Raw genomic sequence first — 23,389 nt, 5'->3', positions numbered from 1 at the left:
ATGGTGTTAAAATCGCTGTCCAAGAGTATTCGGTGCCACATGGGGTGTGGTGAAATCCTCACTCTCCCATGCTGATGAGGGACTTTATGTTGGCATAGTCATTATGGCAGCTAATTTGATGGTATACACCTAGAGCTTCATAAATAAATGTTCATATCATTGAACACGTAATTCTTACACTCAAAACATCAAAAAAGCTTTATATACAAGGGATAATATCGTACTGGTGCATAGAATGGTGAAAACACGAGAAGCGATCACATCGTGCAGGTAGTAGGTTGGACCCTATGGCACTCCCATCCATGATGGCAGATTCCCATGATTAACCTGGCTGAGCCCAGCCACTGGGCATAGTGCTCACTCCCTGCACGCGTGAAAAGCTGAGTCTCCTCAGAAGCGTTACAACCTAAAAATTCTTAGGTGATTCTGTGAAATGTTAAGATTTGTGTATACTGTGTGATCACTATTGTGTAAAAAAAAAAAAGGTAGATTGTTTTGCAATATATACAAATATCGAATCATTCCATTGTACACCTGAAACTAATGTAATGTTTTGTCAATTATACCTCTATAAAAAAAGTAGATAAAGTACAAAATTGAATCTCTGCATAGAATAAAGACTAGAAATAGGTCAAAAGGGCTCGAAATTTGAGCCATGGTTATCTTCAGGGAATGTGAATGTGATGTAAATTGTTTCTTTATAATTTCCAGTTTTCTGAACATGTGTGTATGTGTATGTGTTACTTTCCTCCTGGAAAATGTCGGATGGGAATGATTTATTTATAAAGACAGTTAGCGTGGCTGTCTCACAGGGCAAGAGGAAACCCCGTGACGGCACCGTGCAGCCTGGGGGTGCTGGTTGGCGGGGAGAGGGGAAGGCTAACCAGGTGACAGCACAGGGAGCTGGTGACAGGAGGCACAGCTGCTTCCTCTGGGGATGGATGGGCGCAGTTTGTGATGGGGGAGGTGTTAGAGGCCTGGGGACAGAGCCAGGTGGACGACTAACTGCCTTTTTCTCATCTACTTGGGTTTCAATTCCACCCAGCTCCAGGCCTGTACCATTGACCTTCTTGGTAGAACATCAGTTTTTATTTTTATTTTTTTTGGCCGTGCCGCGCGGCTTTCAGGATGTTAGTTCCCCAACCAGTGATTGAACCCACGCCCTCAGTGGTGAACGCTCAGAGTCCTAACTACTGGACCACCAGGGGATTCCTGATCATCAGTTTTTAAACTTCTTAAGAAAAGAAAGAAATTGTTATTATTATTTAATGAGGGATGCTTATAAAGTTTTTCTAGAAAATATTAAAAGCTGACAGAAACACGTGAATTAAAAACAAAATGAGGTAGTGTAAGGCATTAATAAGTTACATTGTACCTGGTTTTATCAGGCAAAACTGTATACCATTTGGTTATGATAGTAAGAAAGGATCAGCCCCAAATGACATAAAGTGCTTTAATCTTCCTGAAATCCTTTGTGAAGCAAGATAATCTCGGGGGCGGGCCCAAGCATCTGCATTGCTAACCAGTGTCAGGGAGCACCTCTTATGTGGCCCTGTCATAGCGGATTGTAATTATCTAAGCCAGAGGGGACATCAGCCTCCTGACAAACGTAGTTTACGGCTCCATATGCCTGTTTATCAAATGTACTCTGTACGGGAACAGTCCCGGCTTTTAGAATACGGGCCGTCGGTCTGTGGGCCTAGTGAAAGAAACATTTTCATATTAGATGAGAGACTTTGGTTCTTCTTAAAAATCAGTCTTAGAAATCCAACTTTCCAATGGTAAGGTCCAGAGAAGTTCGATAGTTAATGGTAACAAGTGCGTAACTCTTGGTAACCTCTGCCGCATCCTCCAGTGTGTAAGGCTCCTTGAGTGCTAGGTGCAGAGCCACTGTGTCCTCTGCCGGCTCTTTCCTTTCAAAGCCCTCCTTAAGCTGCTGATTCAGGCTTGTAGCCTCTGGCTTCAGTTATTTTTTTCTGGCCACGGTTGAATTAAAGGGCGGAGGCTGAGGTTTATAACTTTCTCTTACACTCTTCACCTGTGGTGGTCTTTTGGCTGTGAATCCAGACGATGGGAATGAAAGAGTGTTTCTGACCTGCTGGTGTTTCCTTTTCTGTTTCTGGGAAAGGTACGTGGCCTTGTTGGGACAGTCATTCATTCACTCACTCACTCATTCATTCATTTGCTCAGCAATGCTTATTTAGTGTGGTGACAGGACTCTGATTCCTCTCACTGTGTTACGTGTGAGACTCACAGAAGGAACAGATACATTTGTGCCCCGAGTTCAGCTTCCAATGATGCGGTGACATAGATGTGCAGATAATTGCAGTGACACTGAGGAGAGAGGTCCAGGCAGAGTGGCACGTGGCCGGAAGGACACCTATTTCTTCCTGTTGGCATCAGAGCCAGCATCACAGAGAAGGGAGCGTCTGAGCTGAGGCCTTCAGGCTGCGATGAGTTGTGTCACTTGCCGGTGGGCCTGTGTTTTCATAGTACTTTGGCTCATTCCCGGGGAGGGAGCCCAGGGAGAAGGGAGAGGCGAGAGGGAGCAGGAGGGCCAGGCCGCGTGCGTGGACACCTGTGCCGCTGGAAACAGCCCTCACGCTCAGCGTGCATGTTTCATCTCAAACATGCATGCCTGTTCTGCTCATGTCACATGTGTGTTCCTCTCACACGTGACAGTGCTTCCCCCTCACATATAGTATGTTTCCTCCCACACGTGACATGTGTTTCTCTCGTACGTGAGACACAGGCCTCGCATGTGATGTGCGTGGTTCCCTACATGTGTGCCACATGCTTCCTCCCACGTGTGACACGTGTTTCCAGAGGCACCTGCCCCCGGGAGAGGATGCCCTGTGGGAGGGGAGCACAGCATCCCTATTTCCTTCTGTCTCCAGAGGAAGTCCGGTTGTCCCTCTGGTTTCCCACAGTGTTATTGTTATCACACCATTACCACCTGCGTTTTAAAATGGTGAGGGCCTTCTCGCTGACTGCCCCTGTCTCCTTTGCCCTGTCTCCGGCTTGCTTCCCTGCAGTGAGGGTGGACAGGGGCTTCCCCTCTGTGTCCTCTCCCGTCAGCGGTGTCGTGTGTGTCCCCGTCTGCAGTGCTGTGTGCTGTGTGTCTGTCATTCCCCTCCTTGGGACGTGCTCCCAGCCGCCTCCAGCCGTGAGCTGGTGAGAGAGAAAGATAATGATGGGGGTCCTGGCCTGTGAGCCACGGGGGACTGAGGGCCAGACAGGGAGTGCAGACGGGTGGTGTCCGCTGCGCCCTCAGTGGGCAGGGCGGGTGCTGTTGGCCCCAATTCCAAACGGAGGGATCGGCTCTGAGCAGCCACGCGCTTTCTCCCGGGGGCCCTGCTGAAATGCGGCAGGATGACCACTAAGCCCCCAGCTCCCCTCCCCCGCGTCCTCCTCGCTTGCACGTGCCGTGAACCGTGAAGCTCGGCTGGGCGAGGGCGCGTCCTGGACGCTTGCTGTGGCGCCCCCACGGCTGATGCCCCTGTGGGAGGAGGTGCCGCCCCTGCCCCGAAGCACCTGCAGTGCCAGCTGTGACAGTGGCGTCACGTGACCTCAGCCCAGCTCTGAAGCCCCGCCCTCCGGAGCTCCGCCCTGCCTGGGGAGGGAGGGGTGGCTGGTAGGGTTTCTGGGCCCCGCCCCAGCTTTGCCTCAGGCCATCAGCTCCTCCCTGGCAACTGTTAATCCCTAGAAAGCGCCCCTCACCTGAGTCAGTGCTGCTTAATTCAGCTCGGCTGTTTCTGTGAAGCTTTGAGGACCTGTCACAGTTGCCGGCCTTTCTCTGTCCCATGAGCTGCTTTGTTTTCTGTGCCTTTGATTCTGCCCTGCCTGTGTTTGCAGCGGGACGGGCACTTCCGGGGTCTTCCCCTCCCTGAGCTCTCCTTTGTGACAAGGTGGGCTCTCCGGGGAGGCTGTGCTCCTCTGGTCCAGCGGGAAGCTCAGGCAGAGCCCGGGGCAGGGCGTTCGCATTGCAGGGGTTGGTTTGCTTCCGCGCCGTGCTTTCCCTGCAGAATCTCTCTGCGTGTTGCTTCTCCCCGATTTGTCGCGTAGATGGGTGAGCGCCAGGGTGGCCGGCCCTCTCTCAGCAGTCACTGAGAAGGCCGACATCCCCCAGGGGCTGACAACACAGCTGCCTTCTTTCCCCGATGGCTCTTTTCCTTTGTAAGCTTTTTTTTTTTTTTTTTTAATGTGTCAGCTCCATTGTTCTGTATTTGTATTTTGACTGAGGACAGCTTTGCTCACGTGCCCCCTCTGCCTGCAGGTCCTGTCTTTGGCCACCCTCAGAATCACCGGAGGCGTTTGTTAGAAATTCAGGTTCCCAGCCCCACTCCAGACTGAGCCTCCATTTCTCCCCCTTCCCCCTCCTGCCCCTCCTCCTCCCCTCCTCCCCTCCCTCCCTTCCCCCCTCCTGTCTCCCCCCTACCCCCGACCCCTCCCCATCCTTCCCCCTCCTTTAATGACTACAGGAACTTACTGCTCCTGTTAAGGAAGCATCAGGAAGAGCTGGGTTTCTGGTGAGGCTGGATCCAGGGCGATTTCTGGAAGCGAGAAGGGAGGATCCTTAGCCTTCCCCCGGAGGCGAGCTTTCGCTTTTTCCTTTCCAATTTTACCACATTTTTTTTTTTGTTTTTGAATTTTTAAGAGTTTACCTTGAGTTCAGTAGGAAAGGAAGCATACAGAGGGCAGCGGCCTGGAGTCACTTGCTCCGGTGACGGGTACTGTGGACAGGGACAGCTTTCTCAGCCCTGATTCTGCGGGAAGACGAGGGTGGTTGATTAAGATCATCTTTACAGGCTTCCTAATAAGTTTTATAACTCTGGCTTCTAAATTTTTATAGTGTCATCTGTGCCCTTAGCCCTGCACTGGTAAGTTCAACTTTAAAATTTTAATAATGGTAATTCAAAATACGTGACCTTGAGCTTCATTACAAGCTGTTGGAAGCATTTTAAAAGCTCAGCAATTGCGTAAAGAATTTAAAGTAACATTTACACACTACCCAGACAACCACACGTCTTCCCCACCCTCTGAGCCAACACTAAATGTTGTCTTTTGTGCCCCCATAATCTTTTGCACTCACCTTAATTATAGTGTTTTCTCCACTATAGTACTTGTTTTTGTAATTGGCCTGTAACTGCATATGTTTATGCAACAACATTTCTGGGTACTTTATGTGAGCTGGGCACAGGGTGGTGCCCTGAGAACAGGCAGTTAAGTTACAGTCTCTTTCTTCTGAATCAGGAGCTGCCTGCTACTCTTTTGCTGCCCTGCTGCAGTGCAAAGCCCAGTGTCGGGGAGGGTGGGGTATCCCGTGCCCCGACGGTGTGGAGGCTCTTAGCACAGGCTCTGGAATCCCGTTTCTTTTTTTTTTTTTTAAAAAGAGCTCCTGACTTATTTATTTATTTATATATTTTTTTGCAGTGTTGGGTCTTCGTTTCTGTGCGAGGGCTTTCTCTAGTTGTGGCAAGCGGGGGCCGCTCTTCATCGCGGTGCGCGGGCCTCTCACTGTCATAGCCTCTCTTGTTGCAGAGCACAGACTCCAAACGCGCAGGCTCAGTAGTTGTGGCTCACGGGCCTAGTTGCTTCGCGGCATGTGGGATCCTCCCAGACCAGGGCTCGAACCCGTGTCCCCTGCATTGGCAGGCAGATTCTCAACTGCTGCGCCACCAGGGAAGCCCCTGGAATCCCGTTTCTAACCGAATGAACCGTGATACTCCAACTCTGTAAACCTCGGTTTCTTCCCCTGTAGTCGTGGCTAATAACGATAGGTTATCATATCATCACAGGGCTCTTTTTAGGATGAAAGGAACCAGTGTGTGTAAGATAGCTCGGTGCCTGTCGCATTTTGCATGTTAGTCATTATTCTTTTGATCCCTACTTGTTTGTGGTGATGATATCCTACCATTCTCTCCGAGCGTACCCACATTACAACATCTCACGAAGATGTATCCTTTGGACCCGTCCATGAGCCTACTGTAGGTGAGGACGTGGAAGAATCCTAGGACTCCCAAGCTGAATGATGAAGGTTAAGGGCCACCGTATCAGAGTATCAGGCTAGGAGAGGTGGACCTGGGGGGTGTCTTGGACTCCTTCCAACGCCCAGCCGTCTAGGGCAGAGGCTGACTTCTGTGTGCCTGAGCGTGTAAGAAACGAGCCCAGAGGAAGACCGGCTGGGATCACGTACTAGAGCCTGGTTGGACTCCGCGTGCTTCTGGTCTTCACAAGAAGGAAGAGCCTTCCCCAGATGGGAGCAGGTCCTCCAGAGGAGCGCAGAGTGCGGGCGCAGAGGTCAGAGGTCCGGCTCGCAGGGTGGCTCCCAGCCAGGAGCCGCAGGTGTGCAGGGGGCTGTGCGCTCACCTGGCACCTGGGTCCACAGAGCCAGCAGAGGAGGAGCCAGAGCTCTTGTGCTCCCCCGTGTGGTGGTCCCGATGCTTCAGGGCACTGCAGAGGGAGAGCTCTGGGGAGAGGAAGAATGGTACATTTAAGTGCCTCCTTTTTTAAGTGTTCATGGATTTTCTGATAAGGAGGAAAGGTGTCAGATACTTAAGAAAAAAATTTCCTGTTCACCCTAACAACACAAGAATTCTGCCTGATTTTGTGTATTGCCTTTTAGTCTGTGTTCACATATAACTTTTAGAATGTAGAAGCTGTCCACCAGGAGTATTTCCAAACCCACTGTGAAAACTACAGTGGGCTATGAGTGCTGGGAGAAACTGACTGAAAGTAGTTTTAAAGGTAAAAACAATAGTCATGGTTTTTAATCTCCCTCCCCCAGAGAAGGGCGGGAGCTAGTGTGTGTGGCGTCCCCACCAAGGTCAGCCCTGCACGACCCCTTGGTCCCAGCAATCCCAGGAGCTTTGTCCCTTCACCTTCATTGTATTCTCGGGGACACTGAGGCTCGGGGTCACACAGGCTGTAAGTGGGAATGGCGGGATTTGAATTCTACTCTGAGTCCAAAGAGACCCCTTAAGGTACCAGGGGTTGCTTTCACATGAGGACACTGTTCAAAGGAAGCAGCCGAGAACAGAGTGAGAGGCCCTGAGCAAGTGCAGAGTGGAGATGCTTCGGGTGTCATGGAAACGTTTTTTTAAATAGCATTTAATGTTTGTCTGACTGCAAAGTAGTGCATATTAATCATGAAAACTGTTAAAAATAAAAACAAACCACAAAGAAGTAAAGGAAAAGCCGCTATAATCCCACCACCCAAAGGTAACTGGTCACTTTCTGGTTCTCTCATTCAGATGTGCTTGCTTTTTAACAGAAAGTGTGTGGTGCGTGTGTGCAGTTCTTTTACTGGTTCTTTTCCCCTTGGGTATATGTTACGGACCCTCTTCCCTGGCACTAAATAGTTTTTATAGTAGGATGGATGGCTTCATAGTATTATATTACAGGCAAGTACTACAGTTTATTTGAACAATTCTCTGTTGCCAGACATTTAGGTGGCTTCTAATTTTTCATTATGACAATCGGTGCCACAGTGAACATTCTTGGATATAAATCTTTGTGCAGATCCATGATTACAAGTATAAATTTTTTTTTAAAATGTTTAATTTTATTTTTCCCAGTGACTTGGCTGTTGATAAGAGAGTGAACGTGGACATGATTTCCATTCCTCTAAAAATTATCCAGAAAAGCATGGCGATAGCACGTGTAACTTTTCATTTAGTGGCTAAAATGTCATGTTATTATAATCAGTGTTGTATGATCAGAAGCGTTGACAGCTGTTGGCTTTGTTTTTAAGAAGAGGTTTAAGATGTGCTAACATGCAGTGCTTTCTCACCCCTTCCTGCCTCAGTTGTTTCAGACGTGAGTTGAATTGTGCCCACTACAGAGTGGGCAGAGCAGGGCTAAGACTGGGCCTCCTCAGGCAGCAGTGCCCTGCCCCGTTCACCTCCCACAGCTGTGCAGCAGGTGTGGGACAGTCTTGGCTGGGTGGCACCATCCTGGACGACTCTGGCCCTGGCACCAGCCATGGCCTAACCAAGCGAGGCGGGGATGCAGCTTTTGGTGTCTTGTCTCTTTAGGAGTTGATGTGGTGGGGGGCAGGGTTCTGTAGCTGCAAAACGTAACAATACTTTGTGGGGATTTCACACTTGTCTTAAGTGTATACTGTTAGTGTAGTAAGAATAACTGTTAAGTAAAGATGTGAAAGATGCATTTGATTATTCCTGTAGTCACTGTGTTCCGTGAAGGCATGTGGAAAGTGTGTGAGGTTCTGACATTCTCTTTCCTTGTGTTCGTAGATCCACATCATAGACTTTGATGATGAGAATAACATTATAAATAAAAATGTGCTCCTCCATCAAGCGGGTGAGATCTGGCACATTAGTGCCAGCCCTGCAGACAAGGGAGTGCTGGCCACCTGCTACAACAAGAGTGAGTATCCCTAGGGGTCTGTGTGTGCCCGCTGTTGGGTCGGCCCGTGATTTATAAGATGTGCCAGTCAGGGAAGTGCTGCATTCACAGAGAAGTTGTGATACTGTGGGTAAATGTAGATTATACTAAGTGGTTATTGTAATCCAAAGCCTAAGAATTGAAGCTGGAATCATGGCTGTTCCAGGAGCGTTGACCCCGGGAAGCGGGAGTGATGTGCCCGAGGGTCTCCACGGGTGGAAGTAGCTGCCCTCATCCTTAATTAACTGCACCCTCAGGAGGGCAGCTGGACTTGCATCTTCCTCATCACTTATCAGTACGTGTGATAGCAGGACCAGTGAATCACAGCTTCTCGGTGCGCACGCGTGCTGTATGGTCACGATCCTTCATAGGCTTCTGCCCAGCCTACCGTCCGCCTTCCCGTCTCTGGGACCTTTTAGCGTTTGTGTCAGTCCAAAGTCTATGGTGCTGAACTGGCCACATGACTTCCTTAATTGTTGTTACTCTGTTGTCAGTAACTAGCATTCAGATTCTGGCTTTGGGAGGAAAGGAGAAAGGAAGCACAGAGATGTGGGCTTCCACACAGAGCGTCTAGAAACTGTTTGCTCTTGAGGAATCTTGGAATTGATTTTTGTTATAAATAACAATGTTTAAATTATGTCTGTTTATTGCAACATGCAACCCCCCCTGCAAATCAGCAGAAGTCTGCACTATGATAGATGCACGCATGCGCGTGCATGTGTGCACACACACACAAACACACACACTCTGGAATAAATATCACAGTGGCCTTGTAAATAACTACAGAGAATTGGATTAACTCACAACTTATGTTTATAAATGCAGGTGAGAAAATCTCCCTCCACACCTTTTTTTTCTCCTGCTGAGGAGGGGGGGTGAATAAAGCAGCATTAAATCCTTTTGCACAGCCCAAGTGGGTACTACTTGCAGGCAAAAAGCTTCTTGCAGAGTCATGTTCTCTGTCTTGAAAAATGATAGTGAATTTGCTGTAGGTTAAAGTAAACTAGACATTCAAACTCCTTTTCCAAGCAAGCCACACACCCATCTATCCGAGCTTATGTCTCTGTCATTGGAGGAGCAAGTGACAGATGTAGCTTGTCCCAGATTATCGATAGGGATCTATAACTGCTGTCCATCTGACTTTAGCCATCTCCTGGATTTTTGTGAAAATATGTTCTGAGAGTCCAGGTGCTGGCAGGGAAGCTGTATTAGTAGTAAACTCTTCTGGAACTTATTCTACGTGGATGAAGATTAAAAAAAAACCCTGTAGCTTTTCTTTCTGATAATTTTACAAGAAAATGCATCACTGTGGAAGCAGAACGAGGGCACGTGGGTGGGTGAGGCTGGCTCCGCGGGCCGTGCGGCCCAGGGCCGCGGTGAGTGTGCGCGGCGCCGAGCAGGTGGCTGGGCGGGCGTGGGACGTGGCCCTTTTGGAGGCTCAGTCACACAGCTGTGTAATCACTGCTCAGAAAACAGTTACGGATGGAATCGGCTGATTTAAGCTGAATTGAAAGACTGGTCTCCGGGATTTCAAAAGATGTGGTGAGTTTCTTTGGAGTGAGGGCGCTGAGATGTCCGAGCAGATGAGCAGGAGACCCAGGCCCAGGTGCCACGGGTGCTGAGCTAATCTCAGCGTTTGCGCCCTGAGTGGGGAGAGCGCCGGAGACCAGGGGGTGAAGGTGACCCCTCCGTGAGAGCCTCTCTGTAGCTCACGCGTAGTTAGTGAGGCCCAAGGCCACGGGACTGAACAGCTGGAAAGGGCTCTAGATGCTGATGGTCCAGTGATTTCTGCCAGATCGTCCCCACTTATTTTCCAGCGTTTCCCCGTTAAGGTGGAGCCGGGACAGCGGTGAGGAGAGGTGGCCCCACCAGGGATGGGCAGTGGGCCCTGCTTCCCAGCCGCTTCCCAGCTCTCCATCCTGACCACTCTGGTAGCCTCTGGCGATTTCGCCTGTAAAATGGGTGCAGTTCAACCCACACCATTATTTGGAAGCAAGGAGCGAGGAGGGCTCAGGCTGGGTGTGTGAGGGTTTGGGGGGCCCTGGCGGCCCAGGTCCTCACGGGCGCCCGGGAGGCCGTGTGTTCTGGGTGCCCAGCCTGGTCCCACTGAGTCTCGCTGGGAGCGGTGGTGGCCCCAGCCTGGCACAGCCCGCAGGGTCCCTCAGGAGCACCTCAGCCCTGCTGCCCCTTCAGCCGTCTCACCACCACGGGAGCTCCTGAGTTTGGGGCACAGAACCTTCAGGGGTAGGTGCTGGGGTGCTCGAGGCCACAGGATCAACGTGCTGTCTCTCTCGAGCGTCAAGTTTGTTTGCTTTTCTGTACTGAAACCGTCATTTATAGCCTCCAGTGGGTGTTGTGGTTCGGAGGGGAATGCAGACTCGCCTGCATCTCCTGACCGTCCGAGACTTGCAGGGGCCTTTCGGACAGCGCCCCAATCCCATTAGGCAGACGCGGGCCAGTCTGCAGGTTCCCGTGCAGGATGGGCCCTCTGCCTGGCTTAGGCGTGGCCCGGGGTGGACGAGGCGGGGGCTCTGTTCTAAGCGGACGGAGGCCCCTAGTGTAGCAGGAAAGACTTGGCAGTGACACGGCCCTTCCCCGGCACCCCTCCGGGCGGGCAGCCTCCCAGGTCCTGGCACCGTCTCTTGCCTTCACCTCCCTGGCCAAGTCCAAAGGCCCCAGACGGATGGGCTGGTGTTCCTCTCCTTAGGCAGCGTCCTCTCACCTTGGCCTCCCCCTCCAGTTGGAGGATCCCCGCCTCTGTCCCCGCCCGACCCGTGGAATGAGCCACGGCGGCGCCCTAGGCCCCAGTGGGGTCCTCTGAGGGGCCGGGTTGGGGCATCGGGGGAGCCCGGCTGGTCCCAATGCCCTGGCTGGTGCAGTGAGCCGTTTCTTAGGCCTGGCCCTTCATCTCTGGCTCCGTGCCATGCCCACGTGGGACGGTTCCGACTACGGGAGGGAAGCGTGCCCTCTGATCCCTGTAAGAGGTTATTTGTGGTCTTCAGTGGCTGGGGTTCCTCCTTCTCCTTTTAAACACCGAGAGGAGCCGAGGTATCACTTAGCCTGTCTGCCAATTTCTGGATCCCCGGAAGGAGCCAGAGGCTTTAATGGTCTTGGTTTTCTGTTTTTGCTTTTGTTTTTTAGTTTTTTATTGGAGTATAGTTGATTTACAAAGTTGTGTTAGTTTCCGGTGTACAGCAAAGTGTTTCAGTTATCCATATATATATATATATATCCTTTTTCATATTCTTTCCCATTATGGTTCATTGCAGGGTATGGAATACAGTTCCCTGTACTATACAGCAGGTCCTTGTTGTTTATCTATTTTATATATAGTAGTGTGTATATGTTAATCCCAAACTCCTAATTTATCTCCCCCCACACCTTTTCTCCTGTGGTAACCATAAGTTTTTTTCTGTGTCTGTGAGTCTATTTCTGTTTTGTAAATAAGTTCATTTGTATCATATTTTAGATTCTACATATAAGTGATATCATATGGTATTTGTCTTTCTCTGACTTACTTCACTTAGTATGATAATCTCTAGGTCCATCCATGTTGCTGCAAATGGCAGTATTTCATTCTTTTTATGGCTGAGTAGTATTCCATTGTATATATGTACCACATCTTCTTTACCCATTCATCTGTCGATGGACACTTAGGTTGCTTCCATGTCTTTGGCTGTTGTAAATAGTGCTGCTATGAACAGAGCGGTGCATGTATCTTTTCGAATTAGAGTTTTTTCCAGATGTGGCCATGAGTGGGATTGCTGGATCATATGGTAGCTCTGTTTTTAGTTTTTTAAGGAACCTCCATACTGTTCTCCATAGTGGCTGCACCAGTTTCCATTCCCACCAACAATGCAGGAGGGCTCCCTTTTCTCCACACCGTCTCCAGCATTTGTTATTTGAAGACTTTTTAATGATGGCTATTCTGACTGGTGTAAGGTGGTACCTCATTGTAATTTCGATTTGCATTTTTCTAATAATTAGTGATTTTGAGCATCTTTTCATGTGCCTATTGGCCATCTGAATGTCTTCTTTGGAGAAATGTCTATTTAGAACCTCTGCCCGTTTTTTGATTGGGTTGTTTATTTTTTTGATATTGAGTTGTATGAGCTCTTTGTATATTTTGGAAATTAAGCCTTTGTTGGTCGCATCGTTTGCAAATATTTTCTCCCATTCCATAGGTTGTCATTTTGTTTTGTTTATGGTTTCCTTTGCTGTGTAAAAGCTTATGTTTGATTAGGTCCCATTTGTTTACTTTTGCTTTTATTTCTGTTGCCTTGGGAGTCTGTAACAGTCTTGGTTTTAATAGATTTTGCCACTTTTGGTTTATAGACTTGGTCTGGTGAGTGATGACTTGCATTTAAGCTCATGACAGTCATTACAGCAGAACCGTCCCTGCTCCATCAGCAGCCATGAGACTGGCAGTAGCTGCCGTGTGCGTTGCTGGCAATGGGTGTCAGACACTGCTTAAACACTTGGAGGAGCACCCGCTCATCAAGTTCCCATTTTATTGATGAAGAAACTGAGGCCTCAGAAGGCTGAGTGCCTTTCTCAAGGTCATGCGTCTGGTGGGGGCAGAGTTGGGATTTGAGCGTTGGATTCTGGTTCCGGGCGGTGCCCTTGACCACCAGACAGCGTCTGTTCGGTCGGAGTTCCACACATGAGAGGGCTGTTTAGAACCTGCTAATCCATCCTGAGGCCACGCCAACGTAGTACAAGTTTCTGGCTCTAGACATTCACTCCCATTTCATATTTTTAAATCATTATTTCTTGGAGTTTCTGTTGTGCTTAAGACATTGCGCTAAGAGCTGAGGGTGGGAAGATGTGAGACTGAGTACCAGGCTCCGCGAGCCCCAGCACGTCCCACAGCGCAGGTGCAAGACGACGCTGACGGCAGCCCGTTCAGTGGGCGCAGCTAGAAGACCACGGTGCGGTCCTTTCCTCGAATGCATAGTCAGAAGTCTGTGCCCGTCCTGCAGCCAGGGCACCACGGAGGGCGGGGGGAGGGGGGAGGGGAACCGTGGCGGATTCAGAGCCCGACCCCGGCCTGGTCCCACCATGAGCTGCCTTGCGGCCGGTCTTTGGCCGTCTCCCATAAGTGAGGGTGGGATTCACTGCCGGCTCCCCTGTCAGTAATTGCCCGTGAGAACACTTAAGTTTTAAGAGGAATCAGTATCCTTTGGGCTTGTATGATGACTCCCCAAAATACGGCCCAGGATGACGTGGTGGGGCTTCGTTGAGAAGTACGTTAGTGAGTGTGGCTTCTGTCCACCACGTCCCTCGGGTGATGTTGGGAGCCCTCCCGGCTCGCGTGTCACCGTTCCCATCCTCCCAGATTCCACGTGTCACCCGAGCAGTGAGGTGCTAAGAGTCCCTGTAGCTGCCCGTCTAGGGGTCTCCGGTAGCAGCAGATCGGAATGCGGTTGTTTCTGTTTACAGCTGCAGTTTCCCATTGATCTCTGCATCAAATAAGAAAATGGCAGTTTTTGAGTTTAAATGGTTACTTTGTGAAAATAAGCAAAGGGAGGAAGTAGGTTTTCCCTGGAAAAGAACGACTTAAGGCCCCTCCTTATGAAACCATAATTCTGCAATGAAATGGTTGAGGTTCCTAAGAAGAGTGGCGTGCCCGAGGAGCAGGGAGAGAAACTAGAATGCCCGACATCGTCGCGTGCTCTGCTGAGTGGAGGCGGCCCGGGAAGCACCCTGCCCCTCACGCCACCTGGTCTCTCCCCAGCATGCGGGCTGCGTGCCCCCAGCTGACACCGACTTTGTGTTTTCTGTGCAGATGTGGAAAGACTGACGCCTTCTTTCAGGGTGTAGGTGCTCAGCTAGGCAAGGGGAGAGGTAAGTTTTCTCATGATCCCGGTGCCGAGGAAGAGCGTGTTGAAAAGGAGGTCAGGAAATTCTCTGGGGGGAGCAGTCTCTTTGGGGAGCCCCAAGGAGCCCTGTGCCGGGTCGACCCCCGGGCCTGCAGACATGGGAGGTCCCGGCAGTGGCAGCTCGTCTTTCCTCCTCACACCAGGCCAAGAAGAACGGGCTTGGAAATGGAAGTGGTTTGTGCTCCATTTAACGCTTATAGACTTTGTGGGCTCTCTTTTTTTGTGACTAACAAAAATAGAACTGATGGGCCTCTCTTCACTGGGATAGCTGTGCGCTGACCAGTGTCAGTTGAAGATGATTTCACTGGGGGGTGGGAGCCTGGTGGGTCTGCAGTTGAATGTGTGCCGTGCGTGCGGGATGCGTGTGCTGCATGAACATGAGGGTGTGTATTTTGTCACATCCTCTTCGGTCTGGGGTTCAGGTAGATGTACTTCACTGGGGTCACTTTGTCTGGTGAGCGACGGGAAACCAGCCACGTGGAATATTGACCATAGAGGCTGTTGGTTGTGATTTTGGGGATCAAGTTACTGTTTCGTTGCAATGCTGTTTCCTTCAGGGTATGGATGTGATGAACTCTTTTTTGCCAAAAACTGCGCATGTCGTTGCTGCCTGTTCCCATGAACAGCTTATCTGTTAGTGATGAGTATGAGGTGGCCTGGCGAAGAGAAGCACCCTCTACCCACCTCCGGCTCATCTGCCTGCCACTTGACTTCCCGTGAAGAGGAAGCAGAGCTTCTGGACGGCCTGGACTGAGGGGTGCAGGGGTGAGGTGCAGCCCAGCAGAGGGCCTGGCCGGCATCGGGTGCGTGGGGAGTGGGCTCGCCCAGAAGACGGGTTGAGGCCCCCGGTCCACGGCTCACGGTGCTTACTGGGAAGCCGCGCACTGACGGTGGCTCTCACCGGCACTGTACCATCCTGTTTTACCCATGAGGAAATGTGCTGGTGATGTTGACCATGACACCTGCCATTTAATGCTAAGAGCCAGGCACTGGCCCAAGTGCTTTATGTGAACTATCTGGTTTTCTATTATTAGAATTTTTTTCCAGTTTATTGAGATATAGTTGACATATAACATCGTGTTAGTGTCAGGTGTACAATGTAACGATTTGATACCCGTACAGTTAAACGCTCTCGGCGACTTTCAAACATACAACACAGTATTGTTAACTATAGTTGCTGTGCCGTACATTACATGCCCAGGACCCATTTATCTTGCAGCTTGAGGTTTGTACCTTTTGACCCTCTTCACCCAATTCTCCCACCCACATCCCCACCTCTGGTGACCACGCATCTGTTCTCTGTATCTGTGAGCTCGTTTTCTTTTTTTTTCCAGATCCCACATACATGTGAGATCTTTCTCCGTCGGACTCATTTCACTTAGCATAGTGCCCTGCAGGTCCATCCATGGTGTCGCTGGTGAGGATGTCCTTCTCTTCACAGCTGAATGATACTCCGCTGTGTGTACTCACCACATCTCCTTTGTCCATTCACCCATCGGTGGGTACTTGGGTTGCTTCTGCGTGCTGGCTATGGTGGGTAACTCTGCAGTGAGCACGGGGTGCGCCAGCTATCTAGTTTTTAGTTTAATCCTGCTTTATGTGCACTTTCCCAGCGAGGACTTGGTTGCAGTGATTTACAGGCTGGTGGCCCTATTAGCAGTGCAGCCGGGATTTGAATCTGTGCAGCTCGGTTCCGGAGCACCTGACCCACAGGGCTTCAGGGTTCAAGGATGTTGTTTCTGGGCAAGGATTTCACAAGCATTCCTTGTTATAAAGATGTTTTCTTGCTGTTGGTTTTTGTCAGAAAGAATAGAGATACAGTGGTCCCCACTTTTGAGTGATGTTTGTAATAATGTTCAACTATTGGGGTTTAGAGGCCAATGAGGTCACAGATCTTAACACAGGCCCCCGTTATCTCTTTAGAAGTGGATTGTATTTTATAGACCTAGTATTCAGTTGCTCGTCACAATGTCCCAAACCCGCTGGTGTTATTCCTCTAGGCACCGAGTTGTGTGACACGTGCCACATCACCAGAATCTGTTTTGGCTTCTGAGTTTCGGATAGCAGGTGAGGAGAGTTCTGACTGCTGGGGGTGCATCTGAGCCTTGCTGAATTCATCAGGTTCCTGATTTTGGATACTGAGGGCTTGGGCAGTGAGAGTTCAGACAACAAGGGCTGCCTGCATTGTTCTTATACAGTCATCTGATAGAAATTAGATGGAGTTCCAGAATATAGGGGAAGTTTTTGATTAGCTTCTTGTTTTGGAATCAGAATCCTGGATTGTTTCTTATTCTCCCGACTAACCTCTTTGGATCCCATCTGTACTGTTTCTCTGTCCTCATTGACTTTCTGTAGCACCTCCAAATTTAGTATCATCTGGAAATTTAATTAATGTGCTGTTTACTGCTCCTTTCAGATCACTAATGAAGATGTTAAATAAGACGTGGTCCCCAGGGCTCCCCACTGGACACCTCCTCACAGCTTAATACTCTGTCATTTATCAGTGCACTTTGTTTATGGTCCTTTCTCCAGGTTTCAGGCCACGAGGGGGTGCTTAGACAAAGCCCAATTTGAATTAATTTTTCCAGTAAGACTGTAAAAAACACTGTGCCAGATTCCTCCCTCAACCCCAGATGTGTTGTTGGCTGCGTTCTTCCACGGCCTGGCGGTCTGCTCCATGCCCTTGGCCCCCACCCTCTCCCCCTGCCCGGCTCTCCCTGGAGATGCAGGGAAGGGCCCGCCAGCTGCCCCGGCTTTGTGAGGCCGGGGCCCCGTCTCGAGGTGGTTCCTTCCACGGTGCTGTGCCCTGGCCACTGTCTCCGTCTGCTCTGGTCTCCGCGACAAACCCCACAGATGGTGGCGTGAACAATAGGAATGTATCCATCACAGCTCTGGGCTGCGGTCTGAGATCCAGGAGTTGAGGGCTGGTTCCTCCGAGGCCCCTCCCCTTGGCTTCTCCCTGGTCCCATGTGATCGTCCCTCTGGGTCTGGCTGTGTCCCAAGCCCCTTTTCTTATGTGGATGCTGGTCCTGTGGGATCCGGGCCCCACCCTAATGACCTTATCTAACCTTAATCACTTCTTTCAAGGCCGTGTCTGCCAACATAGTCACATTCTGAGGTGCTGGGATTAGGGCTTCAGCGTGTGAGTTTTGGGAGACACAGTTCAGCCTCTAAGAGCTGTGGATTCTTTGATGCTTTGATTTATGTGAGAGGTTTGGGGAGGGGTTTCTATCCTGATTAGGTTCGCAGACCGAGGGGTGAGTAACCAGCCTCCATCACTGGGCACGTTCCTGGTGTTTCAGGAGTAGATCCACCCGTCAGGCCGGACGGTAGGCCTCCCTGCCCACGCTTTGCGTTGTGATTTTGACTAGAGGTGAGACCTTGAAGGCCTGCCGTCTATTTTAAGGAGGCATTTTCTCCGACTTGCTCACGTTGAGGCTGTTTGAGATGTGGCTGGGAGGGGTGTGGCCAGGAAGGGCGTGGCCTTGAGGGCCATGGAGGGGAGGCGTGGCGGCAGGCGCTGTGCACGCGTCTGTGGACAACTGGGCTGGGGCGGTGACGCCGCTTGTGCGCTGGGTCCCCAGGAAGAGCAGGATTTCCTGGGTGGAAGGCTTTTCAGGCTGGTGCTGGGTGTGGGGAGCAGCCACTGGAAGGGCAGGTCGGAGTGACGCACCCGAGCCCCCCAGCCAGGGGGCTTTTGGGGTCAGATCTGCACTTTCACGGGACCCCTGAGGGACGGGAGGGGACGGAGAAGGGGGCCGTGACACTGAGGGCCGCGGCAGGCCCTGCTCCTGCTTCTCTCTGTCAGTGTCATTCGTGTCGCTGTGTGGTCCTGTGACTTGCCAGACATAAAACTCTGTGAAAATAGCCTTTAAAAAAAGGTGCAAGTACCCTGAAATGAGAAAAGCCTTCTCGATATGCTGGTGAAATTTCAGGAAGACCAACACAGGCTCTTTAAACATAAAAAAAAAGAAATAAAGGTTAACCCGAGATGGAGAACAAAGGTAGAAAGACACGCACGGGGTGATGAGTTAGGGCTTTTAGAAGACTTCCATGTAACTGGCGGCCAGGTTCACTCATCCCGCGACCCCGTGGAGGAAGGGCTGGGTGACTGGCAGCTGGTATTACCGGCAGCGGAATCAATCTCGCTCCCCCGCGCTTGGGAGAGCGCATCCCACATTAGGACGGGATGAATTTTTCAGCAGAGGAAGGTGAAATGTCAGGAAGACTGTAGATCACGCCAGCACAGGGTCCTTGGGAAATTAGAACAGTGAAAGGCTGACAGCGTGGCGGTGATGAAATACGGCTGCCGCATCCACCCTGCTCTCCCGGTGAGTGAGCTGAGGAGGGACGGACAGACGGACGGCAGCCGCGCCTTCCAGGGCCCAGCATCTCAGGCCCATCGCCAGGCCCGCAGCTCGGAGACGGCCCAACCTGCTGCTGTGACTCTGTGTGTGTGTGTGTGTGTGTGTGTGTGTGTGTGTGTGTGTGTGCGTGCGTGCGTGTGTGTGTCGGGGGTGGGAGTGGGAGAAAGCCCCAGGAGTCCCGTGGCGCCTGCTGATGAAGACCCCAGGGTAAGGGTGAAGGTCAGACTCTCACGATGACCTCTCCTTGGCCTCGCCCTCCCTCCCCACCCCCCAGGAGCCCACTGTCTCCTCTCTCTCCCTGGCCAGGCCGCAGCTTGGGCCTTCAGTTCTCACCTTGACGGCTGTAACTTGACTCCTGTAACTAATTTTTCTAAAGCACAGATGCAGGCTCTCAGCTCTTGCTTCCCAGAAGCTGGCAGAACTTTCCGCGAGCTGCGTGGCCAGCCCAGAGCACCAGCTTTCAGTCAGGGCCCTGGGACCCTGTCCCGGCTCTCCCGTTTATCCCCTTGTCCTGGAGCAGTTAGGGGCCCTCTCTGGGCCGCCGTCTGCATCTGTGAAGCGGGGGTGTAATTATGGGATCGCGGTGCCGTGCAAAGGGCCGGCCCACCTGTCCCACGTCTTCTGTGCGCTTGCCCCAGCCTGCCCTTCTGCCCTGCGGTCCCACTGCACGGCCCAGCCCCGGGCCTCCACTCACGCCCGTCCGCCTGTACTTCTCCAGCTCTCTGGCTGGCCTTCGTGCTGATGTCTCCGCCTCAAGCATCCTTCCTCCAAATCTCTGCCGTCGCCTCCGTCTCATCCTGGGCCGCCTGTCCCCTCCACCGCGGGGCGCTGGGCTGTGTGTCGGGAAAGGGCTGCGGCGAGGTCCCCGTGGCGGGGGACTCCTGGACGAGCGGATGCACAGAAGACCTGTGGAGAGGGCACAGAACCGTGCATGGGAGTGTGCATGTTATTTTAAAATAAACATGCGTTACTGCTTCCGGAAATGAATATGCAAGTGCATGAATCATCCTGGGTTCCAGAGTGAAACCTCCCTCATTCCACGGGAGGCTTTAAGGATGGCACATGCCACTGGGTGTGAGTGTATAGCAGAAACAGAGCCCACAGAACTCCATATCTTTCCAGTGGCCCCTGGGCCCTGGTGAGACGGGGCAGGCAAGTGAGGCTGGAGGTGATGAGACCCGAGGTACCAGGGAGACCCCACGGGCACCAGGGCTTTTCCACCGTCCGTCCTGAGAGCTCAACCTGTCACCATTAGCAGGCCTTTCCTTGGAGTATGGAGGCAGGCATCCTGGCAAGGGGTCACCTGGGAACGGATCTGTGTGCCTGGTCCCACCTGCCCAGAGCTGTGGTCAGTGGGTGCCTTGGTGGGGTCGTCTGTCACTTCATCCTCAGCTAGTCCTTCCGGGGAGGGGGAGGGAAGAGGGGCTGCCGGGAAGGTGGGGGGCCGTCCACACGCCCCCGGTCCCTGCTGCGGCTTGGCTGGTCCTGCCCGGCCCTCCGCCTGCCCAAGCCCTTCTCATCCCTCTGTTCCTTCAACATGCATTTCTTACGGCCCCTGGTTTTAGGCACGGCTCTGGCCATTAAAGATCTGAAGATGGACGGGGTGTGGACCCAGCCTTCAAGGGGATTAGTCAGTAGGGACTTCCCTGGTGGTCCAGTAGTTAAGACTGCGCTTCCACTGCAGGGCGCATGGGTTCGATCCCTGGTTGGGGAACTAAGATCCCTCATGCCGCACGGTGCAGCCCAAAAAAAAGAAAAAGAAAACAAAAGGGGATTGGTCAGTAAAGGAGAGAGAACCCCGATGCAACGGCCAGAATACGAGGAGGAGGTGGTGGACGAGGGTCTGACGGGGGTCACGGGGTGGTGGGGCCTTCACCGGAGGTGCCCTGCCTGCCCTTCTGCCCCTGTGTCTGCCCAAGGGGGAGTCAGGGTGCTGGAGGCTGCTTCCCGTGGGGCCCGGTGTGGCGGGCTGAGCGGAGCGACGGATGCAGCAGATGCGGCACCTGCCTCTCCATCAGTTGACGTGTGTGTCTGCCGTGCGACAGGGCTTGTGACTCGCGGACCCTTGGTGCTCTGAGGGGCGCTTTCTGCCCCTTGGACGTGAGGCTGCTTCATGGGGTGCAACTGGCTGTGCTCACCGTGTCCGGTTCCTGGCCTTGGTGTTGGGACTCGATTGTCATGGCCCTTCTCCCTGAGATCCTGTGGTTCCCTCCCTCTTATCTGGGCCTCACCTATAATCTGGGGATAAAACTTCAAGTTTAATAGTGCGTTACAGATATGCACTGAAAAAGGTGAACACGCCCTGAATGGCAGAAGTTAGCACTTGGGAGGATCATGGGAAGCTGGGGTTGGGATCTCACAAAGTGTATCCTCAGGGGGTTCCTGAAAAGGCCCATAAGTGGGTCCAGAAAGTGAACTGGAAAGAAGCCTCCCTGCTCAGCGGGGACGTGGCCTGACCGCGGGTTTCTCTTCTGTGAACTCAGTTCTACGCCACAGCCGCCTGAATGTCAGTGCCACCTTAGCCTCTGTCCCCGATGCGTGGTGGCCAGGAGGGCATGCAGAAGTCCCTGCAGAGGCCGCAGCTCTTTTCATGGAGGCAAGACCTGGAGGGCCCGGGGACTCGTCTTCGGGTTCGGAGGAGGGAGCGGCTGTGCCTTGCGGCCCGAGCAGGGTGCTCGCTCTCGGGCCAGTCGGTGGGAGCTGCAGGGTGAGGAGTCACAGCGGCTGTCGGACCAGAGACCGCGTGGACACCCCTGAAGAAGTCAGGTGTCCGTCCCTGGGGGTGCCAGCGGACACTGGTGACCGCACACACCCACGCTACAGGGGTCCCGGGTCTGGCGGGTGACTGGCCTCGTGGTCCTTCAGTTCCTGTCCGGCCCTGCAACTCTGCGAGTTCCGCATCATGCCATCCCCTGGGCGTGATGGAGGGTGATGGTTTGGGAGGCGCGTCTACCCTGTCCTGAGGCTGGAAGAAAGAGGTGAAACGTAGAGAGTATCAGGTTGTTTCCGGATCTCAAATACTCAACTGCCTCCTGTGCTCAAGGTGTGAACAAAAGCAGGTCCTTGGCCTCCTGGGATTATCTGTAGCTAACCACCCACAAAACAAAGCTAAACAGTGTCTGTCATTAATTTCTAAAAATCTTTTTTTAAAATGTTAAAACAGGTCATTTCCAGATCCCAAAATTGTGGAAAGCATGTTGAATTGGCCAAATTCAGTAACTCATGCCTTTGGTAACTGACCTATGTCAGAATCGCCAAGTTGCTTTCATAGGAAGTTTATGACACTGAAGAATTTAGGGTCCCTGCGTGAGGTTTCCATTTGCTTTTGAAAGAAGAATCAATAAAGAATCTTACTTTATTATCTTATTTATAACAGACTCCTTGACTGTTTTACGGGACCTGATCCTAGGTGGAATGGCACCAGGATAAGATCTGTATGGATTTCCAAAATCTATGCACGTTTTCTGCAAAACTCGATGTAAATTTCAGATCCCAGATTATTCATCCAATAGGGAAGAGTTTTTCTGTCTCTAAAAGATACAGAATTAGTAATTAGTGTATTTTTGAAAATCATAGATTCTTTTTGAAAATCAGACTAGTCTGAGAGTGTATAAGACAAGACCAAGGAGAATAAAATCCTTTGCTTCTCCTGGTCTGTCAGCTATTAAAGCACAGAAGGCCAAGAGCCTCTCCCTGTGTGACCTGACGCTTGTGCAGTGCCATGCAGCTTCCAAAGCACTTCTCACGCTATTTCAGCTGCTATTTCTGGTGGTCTTCTGAGTGTAGACATCGTCATAGAACCGGTTTTATAGGTAAGAAAGTTGAGAGGAATTCATTTGCTCAGGGTCTTGTAGATAACTATATCACAATCAAGTTTCCAAGAGAAATCTGCTTCCCCCCCTGATTATTTCCCCCAATGTATAGAAAACGAGACTGATTTATTTGAAAAAGAAATCTGATGCTTTGTGGGGGAAAGAATCGTAAAACATTTAGTAGTGTACCAAAGTTTAATAGATAGAAATAAATTTTAAATATTTATATACTTATGAGAGGCATTGTACCCAAGGGCAAGTGTACCCTACAGACTTTTTTTATGTGTTCTATGTAATATAGTGCAAAGTTACTCTAAAGTTCAGATTAATTTATTTTATTTAAAAAACCTTTGAGGACTTACTGGTATTTTTCCTCTTCCTAACAAAAACATTAAGAAGGAAAGATTTCTACAATATCCTAAACTTCCTATTCTTTGGAAACTGTTTGTGTTCTTCAGGTTCTAGGGAAGAAAACATAACAAACACCTATTTGCTATCGTCAGTCTTCAGTGACCCCTGAACCTCTGTTTTCTGACCTAGCTCTGAACTAACAATGTACCTCTAATCTCGTCCCCGTTCTCCGACAGAATGTGGTGATCTGCTGCTTGACACCTGCCCTCAGTGGATGCTATTACCTGTGTGCGTAGGGTGGTGGCTGGGTCACCCCCACCCCGGTCCCCAGGGGGGCTGTGCTAAAGACAGAATATTCTAGAGCTTCCCTGACCTCCCAGCGCAGTCCAGTTCAAGGGAGCAAACTTTTCCAAAGATGTGTCTGTATCGGTGCTTTGATCCTCTCCTGGTTTGCTTCCACCATTTCCGTCAAAATTCCCCTCTGGCTAAAAAGCAGGATGGGTGTTATGAGACAAGGAGGGAGGTGTGAGCCGATAAATTTCATCCGCATGCCCATGGGAGGTGTCTGTCC

At 51.2% G+C, this 23,389-nt stretch overlaps 1 protein-coding gene across 3 annotated transcripts in view; it reads left to right on the top strand.

Annotated features, from left to right (window-relative positions):
- Positions 1-23,389, top strand: part of EIPR1 (EARP complex and GARP complex interacting protein 1) — an 89,329-nt gene that overhangs the window by 6,293 nt on the left and 59,647 nt on the right. For 2 of the 3 annotated variants that reach the window (XM_068564648.1, XM_068564647.1), the window contains one exon: positions 8,256-8,388. The exons of the other annotated variant lie outside the window; for it this stretch is intronic. In XM_068564648.1, coding sequence (XP_068420749.1) covers positions 8,256-8,388 — 133 coding nt within the window. The remainder of the gene's footprint in view (positions 1-8,255; positions 8,389-23,389) is intronic. 3 annotated transcript variants of the gene reach the window in all.

The sequence above is a fragment of the Eschrichtius robustus genome, chromosome 15 (assembly GCF_028021215.1).
Source record: "Eschrichtius robustus isolate mEscRob2 chromosome 15, mEscRob2.pri, whole genome shotgun sequence".
Classification (NCBI taxonomy): domain Eukaryota; kingdom Metazoa; phylum Chordata; class Mammalia; order Artiodactyla; family Eschrichtiidae; genus Eschrichtius; species Eschrichtius robustus.
This window is presented reverse-complemented; position numbering and strand designations above follow the sequence as displayed.